The sequence below is a fragment of the Rhipicephalus microplus genome, chromosome 4 (assembly GCF_043290135.1).
Source record: "Rhipicephalus microplus isolate Deutch F79 chromosome 4, USDA_Rmic, whole genome shotgun sequence".
Lineage (NCBI taxonomy): Eukaryota > Metazoa > Arthropoda > Arachnida > Ixodida > Ixodidae > Rhipicephalus > Rhipicephalus microplus.
Window position 1 is genome coordinate 153354875 of NC_134703.1, and position 11397 is coordinate 153366271.

Consider the following 11397-nt stretch of genomic DNA (forward strand, 5'->3'; position numbering starts at 1 on the left):
TCCGTCCGTTTCTGCACACGCCGTAACTTTTCTTTTAAAAGTGGCATTGTGGTGCTATCGAGTTTTTGGAGTCGGCCCTTCCACGCCGTCGATGCTAATGCACTACTAGATGACGAACTCCTCAGCACACGTACGAAGTGCCGCACATGGGAAACACATAGGCAGAAATGGCCGACGCGCCATGCCGACCCACGTAGGGGGCGGCCATTTTGGATTTGCCGATGGCAATAGATTGACCGTAATTTTTTTGTTCGTACTCGATTCTAACGCGCATGCAATTTATAAACTCGCTTAACCGGAAAAAAGGTGCGCGTTAGATTCGAGTAATTACGGTATGCGTTAGAGTTCTCAGAGTGCACTTTGTAAATCTAAATGAAGCCATTGTTTCTCTTTAGCGTCACTTTAAGTGGTTGGTAACGTCCCTGTCACATGCATCTATTCTCGGATATGTGTAGATACTTGGTCTACATATTTTGCATGTGTGCAGTCTTGGGGAGCAATGTCTTGGGGGAACATTTTGTGATGGAACGGAACAAAACGCAAGAGAAGGAGAGCAAACAGTCAGAAGTAAGTTGAGGGACTTCAGAAATGTTCTTAGTGCATGAGTAAATACACAATCGTTATAGTTGGAAATTACTATTGGCTGGCATTGTTTTTCACAGCCTTGATATTGATGATTTCAGTGATGCTTTCAACAATTTATTCACGTGAGTGTCTTGATTTGGTCTTCAGTTGTAATTTTTCAAACTATTGGTGCGGTGTCGGACTAAACCAGTCATCAAGCAGGCTGATGACTCAATGACAGCATTTGGGTATGAACGCAGATAGGCTGACATGAACTGAGTGAAAAACTTCTGCGATGGTACTTTGGACCATACAAGGTAGTTAGACGTCTCGGCACCCTCGACTACGAGGTTGTCCCCGACGGCATCACGAACGCTCAACGGCGCTGATTGCGACCTGAAATCGTCCATGTCGCGTGCCTTAAGCGCTTTCAAGCACGTTAATGAACCGAAAGAATGTATTTTGTTGTTGTTGCTGTCACTGCTGTTTTGTGATTTATTCCAGGCATTATTGTACTTTCACCTTCTTTGGAGTGAATGGACACAGTAGATTGGGTCAGAACACCAAACAACAACATATTGTCGCAGTGCAACGCGAACAAAAGATGACAGCAGCTTACGGCAGCGAAAAGAGCGTATTCAGGATCAGCTGTACAGCAAGATGCCTGCTTCGTTGTCGTCTCGAAAAACCACCTGACCCACAAGCTGGAATGTACAAAACATTCCTATCATCGTTCTTTTTCATATAAACACGTGTCACTTGCCCCTCCTTATAGGAGCATCGCCCAGATGCTGATTCAGACCCACAGTATTTTTTTTAACGTGCAGTCAGTCACTCACATACGGCTTCATACGCACTACATGGACAAGTTCAGGCTGGTGCTGGCGACGCCTCGAGCATTGGGGACTGTCGGAGACGACCTCGTAGGTGACGTCACTTAGCTGGCGCGGTACTCGGTATGGCCCGAAATATCGCCTTAGCAGCTTCTCGGACAGTCCACGTTTTCATAGGGGTGTCCAAACCCACACTCTGTCACCGATTTTGTACGTTACAGTTCTATGCGAGCATTGTAGCGGCCTGCGTCGTAGTCTTGTCGCTGATGGATCCGTAAGCGGGCGAGCTGCCTAGCTTCTTCCGCGCGTTCAGTGAACACGTCAGCGCCTGTGTTGGTAGCGTTCCATTCATGTGGCAACATCGCATCCAGCATAGTCCGTACCTCCCTTCCGTCAACCAAGCTGAATGGAGTCATGCGAGTCGTCTCTTGTTTAGCCGTATTGTATGCGAACGTGACATAGGGTAAAATTTCGTCCCAATTCTTATGTTGGACATCCACGTACATCGACAGCATGTCTTCAGTCGTCTTGTTGAGGCGCTCCGTTAGTCCATTCGTTTGCGGGTGGTACGCAGTGATCTTACGGTGAGTCGTTCCACTAAGCATCAGGACCTGGTCTAAAAGAGCTGCCGTAAAAGCTGCTCCGCGGTCTGTGATCTTGATAGTCGGGGCACCGTGGCGTAGCACAATATTTTCTATGAAAAATCTCGCCACTTCCACTGCGGTGCTCTTTTGGATAGCTTTTGTTTCGGCATACCTGGTTAGATAGTCTGTTGCGACTATAACCCAGCGATTCCCTGCAGTAGAAGTAGGAAGGGGTCCCAAAATATCCATTCCTATCTGTTCAAACGGTGTACGTGGAACCTGAACTGATTGCAGCTGACCGGCGGGTCTCTTTGGAGGTGACTTGCGTCGCTGGCAATCGATGCAAGTGTGATTGTGGGGCTTGACGGCTGTTGTGAGTCATGGCCAGTAGTATCCTTGCTGTACTCTTGCCAATGTGCGAGTTTAGCCTAAATGGCCAGACGTCGGCTCATTGTGACATGCTTGGAGCACTTCAGTTCGAAGGGGTGCAGGAATAACGAGCAAATAGGGAGCTCCGATGGATGAAAAGTTTCTTTTGTAGAGGACGCCATTGCGTAAGTAAAACGGCGATAATGTCCTTGCAAAGACTCTAGGTGCCCTCGAAGAACGTCCGTCCACGTAATTAATCAACTCAAGCAATTCAGGGTCACTTCGTTGTTGTTGGGCAATCGTGGACGCGTCGAGAACACCAAGGAAGGCCATATCGTCGTCGTCAGAAAGAGAAGCTGACTGTACTGGTGATCGAGACAGGCAGTCGGCGTCCGTATGGCGCTTCCAAGACTTGTGTATGACCGTCGTATCAAACTCTTGTAACTTCAGACTCCACCGTGCTAATCGGCCGATTGGATCTCTTAAATTAGTCAACCAACAGAGTGAATGATGGTCACTTATAACTTTGAAAGGGCAGCCATACAAATACGGGCGAAATTTCATGACTGCCCAGACCACGGCGAGGCATTCTTTCTCAGTTGTTGTATAATTGGCCTCAGCGCGTGTTAGCATCCTGCTTGCGTAGGCGATCACTCGTTCCGTGTCTTCTTGCCACTGCACAAGCACAGCTCCGAGGCCTACATTGCTTGCGTCAGTGTGAAGCATTGTTGGCGCTTGCTCGTCGAAGTGAGCAAGCACTGGAGGTGTTTGAAGACGTTGGCGGAGGTCATGAAACGCTGCTTGCTGTTCGTGATTCCACTCAAAGGTGGCGTCGTCTCTAGTGGGGCGAGTTAACGGTGACGCAATCCGTGCGAAGTCGGCGATGAACCGGCGATAGTAGGCACTTAGGCCCAGAAAGCGCCTGACAGCTTTCTTATCGGACGGTACTGGGAACTGTGCCACGGCCGCAAGTTTTTCGGGATCAGGCCGAACGCCCGTGCAGCTGACGACATGACCAAGAAACAGCAGTTCTTCAAAACAAAAGTGGCATTTCTCTGGTTTCAATGTGAGGCCTGCGGAGCGTATGGCTCGTAGAACAACTTCTAGCCTCTTGAGATGCTCGTCAAAAGTTGGGGAAAACACTACGATGTCGTCTAGATAAACTAAACAGGTCTTCCATTTTAACCCTGAAAGTACAGTGTCCATGAGCCTTTGACAAGTAGCGGGCGCTGATACAGACCGAAGGGTAGAACTTTACATTCATATAAACCATCCGGCGTCACAAAAGCGGTCTTTCTCCGATCTCTTGGGTCTACCTCGATCTGCCAATATCCACTTCTGAGGTCCATTGAAGAAAAGTAGCGAGCGTTTCGAAGCCTATCGAGGGAGTCATCAATACGTGGAAGCAACGCGAACAAAAGATGACAGCAGCTTACGGCAGCGAAAAGAGCGTATTCTGCATCAGCTGTACAGCAAGATGCCTGCTTCGTTGTCGTCCCGAAAAACCACCTGACCCACTAGCTGGAATCTACAAAACATTCCTATCATCGTTCTTTTTCATATAAACACGTGTCAGTATGTTTATTTAGCTTATTTTAGAACGAGGATATTGTCCGCCGAATTATAACATAAATCGTGATCAACACGTGTGGGGTCTCGAATTGGCGAGCGCCACCACGCTCTTGGAGTGAACGGACACAGCATACACGGTTGGTACAAACCAAACAACATACATTTATCTAACTACTTTTGAACGACAATATAGTCCGCTGAATTATTATAAAATTAATCGTGATCAACACGCTAGGACGTCCTTACACAATATTACCATACACTCTAAAACATGACAAACACAATAACACACCCAAGGCAGCGTCGCCAGCGCTTGACTTACCACGAGGGCCCCCGATGTGCAGCCCGTGGTGCCACGCACCGGGGACCCACGCTAGAGACAATTGTTCGCGGCAACTGCCACGCGCAGAAGAGACTAGCTTATTTCTCGCTCGCCGCTACCAAGGCTTGTCTCTGCCGGCGCTATACCATGATGATGCTCAGGTACACAATGCCACCTATCGTTTAATTGTCACCCCCGAAATAAGGCTTCTGTGCAAGACACGTGCGCCACGCTGCGCAAACAACTTTACAGGGGGTGTCAGCACCCTCACATTTCTCGAACCTTAATTCAAACCTTATTCCGAAAAACAAAGGAATCAGCTACACAAGCTCTAACAAAAAAAATAACTCATGTCTCTTCATAATGTCCGTGTACCACGCCGCCGCTGCCGGTCGGCACTGCTGCACTGTCCTGCTCGACGACTTCACCTAAATACCGGTCAATCCAGTACGGCTCAATCATGTGCATACGTATCCGGGGTCATTACCTAGGGAAGCTCTATCTAAATAGAGTAGGTTCAGCTGACGAAAAAGCTGATATTTTTACATTTTCGGTCCGTGGAAACATCTCCTTGTCGACATACGGCTGATTTCCTGCCTCTGTCACACTCGCAATCACAGGTTTGTGCACGCATAAGGGCACGACGCAGCTAATTTCGCTGTGCAAAATTTCTTTCACTTAACGTCAACGTTCGTAACAGTGGAACACCACTAATTGCACTTCACACGGCAACAAATTGCAACACGCACAGCTCAGTCGAGCATGAACGCATCGTACGTAACATGGTACATAAACTCATTATCCATCGTCATTATGCGATAGCGATGACACTGCGTCTCACTCAACACGGTTTCGGTTTCATGGGCAGGCAATTTTCAGAATCTATTTAGCGGTAGAAAGATGCGCGTTGGATTTGATTGCTTTTAAGGCTTAGAATAAAGATTCGCTTGCACCCCCTTAAACTAATTATTGCTGCCATTAGCTACCACTGGCAACAATAATTTAATCTACCCCCATTGCAGAGGCAAAAGGTCATCCGTGGGCTTATTCAGGCAGTCTGTACCTGTTTTTCAGGCAAGGCTGAGTGTTGCGGTCTATAATCTTAGTTTTCCAACTATACAACGCCCGGTCTTGTGATCATCATCATCATCAGCCTGACTACGTCCACTGCAGGACAAAGGCCTCTACCATGTTCCGCCAGTCAACTCGGTCCTGTGGTTGCTGCTGACAATTTATAACCGCAAACTTCGTAATCTCATCTGCCCACCTAACCTTCTGTCTCCCCCTAACCCGCTTGCCTTCTCTAGGAATCCAGTTAGATACCCTTAATGACCAGCGGTTATCCTGTCTACGTGCTACATGCCCGGCCGATGCCCGTTTCCTCTTCTTGATTTCAACTATGACATTGTTAACCCCGGCTTGTTACCTAATCCACTGTGCTCTCTTCTTAAAGTTACACCTATCATTTTCCTTTCCATTGCTCGCTGCGTCCTCAATTTAAGGGGGCAGACTGGTCTTGGATGTTTTATGTTTATTTCTTCAGTGATCTTGATCAAACTGCACAGAATTATGCAGTTTTTTCTGGTGATTCCAAATATTTAATTAGTTTTTCTGTAACTCACCTTGTTTCTGAGATAACTTAAGTTCACCCCCTATTGTTCAAGGCCATCGTAGAAAAAAAATTGCTTAATTAAAAGTGATATTTAGTATATGCCAACATAGACTAACGACTATAGAGTGAAGGTATGGAATAGTTTTTTGTTTTTAGGGCTTTATTGGTTATTTTATAGCAAAATGAACTGTCCATTTTCAAAAGCAGTTGGAATTATGTTACAGTTTTGATTAGTAATTAATTAAAAAGTCTTATGCTCTAAATTCCGCTGCCACACTTGCATTCTACACACAAAGAAGTTTGCACTGCAAAGAGAATTTTGTTGTACCTGCCCTAGGTGCAGAGATATTGAGGCCTCAAAATTGAAAAGTCGTAAATTTACTTTTTTGAGAAAAATCGAAAAAACTGAAAACACAGTTTCTTCAAAAAGCAACAATCATGGTGCGCATGTTTTGCCATCCTCATAAAGACACTCATAAATTGGTAGCAGAGCTTTAGACACAGGTGCTGGCAAATTATAAAGAAGCCTCAAAGTCGTTTCCCATTTTTTTTGCAGGTTCTGCATGTTAACAGCACCAAGAATCTGGACAGTTAGAATGACATTACAAAAAAATTACTACTTTCTGGTGTGTGAAAATTTGTAGAGAGATGGAAAAATACTTGCAGAAACCAAACATGTCAATTTGAAAAAATGAATTTTTTTGTCACTTTTTGGTCCAAAGACCAGTCGGTCCCCTTAAGCTGAACCCTCTTTGTAAGTCTTGTCATCATCATCATCATCAGCCTGACTACGTCCACTGCGGGACAAAGGCTTCTCCCATGTTCCGCCAGTTAATCCGGTCCTGTGCTTGCTGCTGCCAATTTATACCCGCAAAGTCTTGTGTGGTCCCCTAAACATAACGGTCTTGTGTGGTCTCCTAAGCGGGAACCACGTTTTGGTACGCACTAAGTCATGTCTGAATTGATTGTCAATGTCAGTTTTGACGCTACTTACCGGCGAGAAAACAACGCCAGGATCCTCACAAACACGCGCACACAAGTTTATTTATCATTTAGGGACAGGCAGCAAAAAAATCCGTGATACTCACTTGCCATGACGACAGCATCTTCAAAGTCGGTGAGGCCCCGAGCCACTCAGTTCATTAGGACCGCATCATAGTTGCACTACACGCCGCTTTAGATAACAAGGAACCGTCGTTCATATCGACATCGCTGTCCCCCTCACCTTTTCTTGAAGCAGAATGAGGTGTGACGGCGGCAACAATGATGCTGTTAGATAAGTTCAGAGATGTAACGACAGCTCCGTCGACATCTCGGAAGGTGCCGAAGTTGAACTTTTTCACTGCTTCTCCTTGCCGTTCGAGCACCTCAACAAGGAGGCTCTCGCAGTCTTTGGTGTCCTCACTATCCTTGTTGTCTTGGTTGCCTTCTTCAAGCATCGTGAATTGCTCTCGTGCGAAACAATTCTGTATCGGTGCAGGCTGTAGCTGCATTCATGTATGTGCAAGCAAGTGTATGGCAGGACTATCGTGTACGTACTGTCACTCTCCACAGCGAGTAACAACCTTCACAGCAGATTTTTGCTATAAATCTGCTTTACAGAGCGGATGATGCTCTGATCGAGGGGCTGGGCAAGTGCTTCTGTGTTGAGCGGCAAAAACAACAGCTTGCTAGCCGACAGATTATCCGCATCGGCATGCGCCGACGCATTGTCAAGTACTATCAGCATGCTCTTTTTTTTTGGCAGCAAAACGGCGGTCTAGCGGGCACACGTACTCCTCAAACAGCTGAGCGGTCATCTAGGCCTTTTTGTTGTGTTTGTAAACAATGCCGGAGAGAATCCGAACGCCTTTGAAGCACCGTTGGTTTCCATATTTGCAGATCACCATCAATGGCAGCTTCTCACTACCGGTCATATTCATGCCAAAAGTGACAGATATCCGATTCTTGGCTTGTTTCTCGCCGGCGCACTTCTCGTTCTTGAATGCCAATGTCCTGTTCAGAAGCAGGCAATAGAAAAGTGCCAACTCATCAAAATTGAAAATGTCGGCGGCATCGTAGGCTGCCAAGGCTTTCTGCAAATCGGTGTTCTGCCATTTGACAGCGCCGCCTTTGTCTGCTACAGCAACCTCACTGCAAACACCCTTCCCCACTATGCCATAGCCGGCTTGAAACTGCAACAACGAGGGATTGCTGCAGGCAAAACTGGTGCAGCTCAGCTGATCTGTGAAAGTTCGTGCCTTTTCAGTCAGAAGGGGCCCACTAACTGACAGATTCATGCTCCATGCCTTTTTCAACCAAAGAAGCAGGGTCTTTTCCACTTTGGGATGAGCAGAGCCTCTGATGCAGCGCCTCTTCAAATTGCTGCCTGTGCCGCCCGTCGACTTTTCACGAGCTTTCCATATTCCCCACACAGTTGTCAGAGGCAAGTTCTTTTTGCAGGCTACCGCAGATTTCATTGCCACATTTTCAATGGTGCAAGTGATTTAAAGTTTTTCTTTCATACTCAAGACGTAGTACTTCGGCATAAGATGCAGTCTTCGTGTGCGAATTCAATTGCAGTTTTTGCGCACGACACAACAAAAATTAAAAATAAACACGACATGCTGCACAAAAATAATGTAGGTGTGGAGCTTTTGAGCCGTTACAACACTTGGATTGAATTTGAAAGTGACAGCGAATTCGCACCCCCTACCAGGAGTTCTTGGGCAAAAACCAATCTCGAAGGCCATGCTTTTGCAGGCTGTGATCGGCAACAGCAATATGAGCAGAAAATATGTCAACTTGGCCATGTGTTGACGTCACTATTGCTGGCTTTTGTAGCTCGATTGTCACAGCTTGTGAATCGAACATCTGCAATCATGAAATTTTGCCAATTTTTCGGCCTGTGGGTTGATAACAAGAACAAAAATAGTACGTACTAACCGTATGTAACGCCACAAGCGACTGTGGCTTAAGCGGTCAGCCAATACATGGGGTTCGATGAGGACTGTGCGGGAAATTCTTCTTACTATGTATAAGCTGCAATTACACATTAAGTGGTTGTGTATGAAAGAAGTTTGACTGCAAATAGTCCACAGTGCCCAATTCAGCCAACACCCATGAATTGGATATGTGGCACGGTCATTAACGTACGTGGTATCATTTGTAGAAAGATGAGGGAAGAATTTCCAGCTGACTTTAAAAGTAAAGTGTGAATTCCGGTCAACTTGCTGCTGCACTGTATTGTTTGGCTGGCATATTTTTATGAGCCTCGGCTACCCTGATCAGCAGCTTTTTCTAATCATGCTGAAAAAGTGTTGCAATGCCTCTTTAATTAAAACGTGAGTTGTGGGAGAATCAAGGTCCCACACAATATGTGTGCTTTACGGCGACGCAATTATTTTCCCGATACAAAACAGAAGAGCCGAACACTATTAACTGCTCTTCATGCAGGCGCAGGCAACTTTTCAGAGCGCAGCTCATGGTTGACCAGCAGCCGAAGCACAGGGAGCGTAGACTTGATGTTGCTCAGGCAATATCTCCCCCCCTCACACTGCATGCAAGCATTGTGCTGCTCCCTACCCCACCCATATCTTTTCTTTGTTTTCTTTTTTTAGATGGGAGGGCATTTTATGCTGGGGCAGCGTCCAATCTGAGGCTTTTACAACCATACTGCGCATGTGCAACTCTCCCTTATTTGCCTCTCCTATGCAGGTGTGCACTCATCTCTCCGCCACAGGTGCAGTGCAGCAAATTATTGCATATAAAACTCTCTTTCTAACCCTTTACTGCAGAGTATCGGGAATTCATGACGTACCGAAAAATTTCAAGCAAGCAACTCATGAAATGCGTGCCACCATCAATGCCGGCTGTCAAGTACTCACGGGGAACGTAGCTTTCAGCATGAAAAATCTAACACCATTTCATCACAGGTATTTTATGCTAGAACCAATTGTTTTGTAGCAGATGGCAGAAAATGCGAAGCGCTTGCAACAACTCTCACTTCATCCATCTTTCTTGCCTTGGTGGCATAGGTTCCATCTTTGTCTATTTTTGTTTATCTCGTGTGTGCACACTCAAGAGGTGGAATACGACATGTTATGTAATTTTGAAGTATGTTTTCTGTAGCTGGGTCCTCATTTCTGTAGCATATGGAAAATTCGCAATGTGCATAAAAGTATGCTTTAAGGTTGCATATTATATAATTTAACTGTAGAATCATTTAAAGGTTTGCTATTTAAAGCTGTAAAATGAAAACGATTTTTGTTTCTTTTGACAGGTTCATAATTCAGGCGCTGGTAGGCAGCGCAAGTGTCGCGGTGCAGTATAAAGCACGCGTTCACTGTGCTTTCATCATTCTCTCACTGTGCAATGGTGTGCGAAACGTCATGAACAACGTCAACTTCGGTGCTAGCTGCAGTGGCAGCAACCCCGCCGCGGAGCAGAGGAAGGCTCGAGAAGTCGAGCAAAAACATCAAGCGGACCCCAAAAATCTAGCCAGGGAAGCTGAACATGACCGTTAACGTCAGCAGGAACCTTCTACAGAAGCAACATGGGCTCGGAACCTCGAAGTGGAACATCAGCGTTATCAAGTCGACCTTGAACTTCAGGCTTGAATAGTTGGAAGCGCAACGACTACGTCGAGCAGCAGCTCCTGATCTCGAAGGGACGAGGCAACGTGAGTCTTCTGCCTTGAGCCGCCGTCTACCAAGAAGCCGCCGTGATGCTTTCGCATCCCACCATGTTCGCCCGTTGGGGGAGATGATGTGGTTTTATTTTTCTTCAATATTCCCCGTTCGTTCTCTCTACATTTCTTCCTGATTTGTAACACTGTGGTTCCTTTCTCTGTGGCTGATCAACCACCCCTGAAATGTGCGCACAGTCCCTTGTGTCTCTGAAAATTTTCCGTCAGCCCCATTACAATTGGTCTTTCACCTCCGGGGCCCGCACCATAAGCATTGTGCGTGTGCATGAAGTTCTCTGGAAGGGTAAACGCTAGTAAGAAAAAAACTGCATTATATATAATTGGTCTTGCAGTGTAAGTGGTTACGTTATAAATGGTTTGAACTGCACTCACAGGGCACGCCATGAGCTGAGCAGCAGCAACCTCGGTCGAGTCAAGTTGGAGCCGGACGGGGCATTGCCGATGGACGTGACCTGACAGCTGCCCCACCGCCTTCTGGAGTTTTACCGAGTTTACCGCTGCCAGCTCGTCCGGGCTATGGCAGTTCACGTTGCCTCATCCGAAGGCGTAAGGCCACTGTCGGCACAAGCCGCTTCTCCCACTCGGCCATTGGAACTAGCAGTGCGGTGCATCTGGGAGAGGTGCCTAGATCAGGCCCACCGCGCTCACCCGATTGGGGCAGGATACCTCGTCGTCGCCGCCGGCTCTTTTTGGCTGGACGCCGGAAAAAAAAAAAACCTTTGTGTTCTGCTCAACTGACGCATGTTGTGACAGCTGTGGCCCTCCTGTTTGTTACCGTTTGTCGTTGGTTGTCGGCACCGAGAAACGGGAAGAGTAGAGAATGCGGTGGTTGCCCGCTGGTGGTGGTGCCGCTG

The 11397-nt window shown here is 46.8% G+C and overlaps 1 protein-coding gene across 1 annotated transcript in view; it reads left to right on the forward strand.

Moving 5' to 3' along the window:
• The window catches only part of E(Pc) (Enhancer of Polycomb), an 81830-nt gene extending 70687 nt beyond the window's left edge, over nt 1–11143 (forward strand). Inside the window, exon 15 of the mRNA XM_037423518.2 lies at nt 10918–11143. Coding sequence (XP_037279415.2) covers nt 10918–10999 — 82 coding nt within the window. The 3' untranslated portion in view covers nt 11000–11143. The remainder of the gene's footprint in view (nt 1–10917) is intronic.
• Nucleotides 11144–11397: the final 254 nt, after the last annotated feature.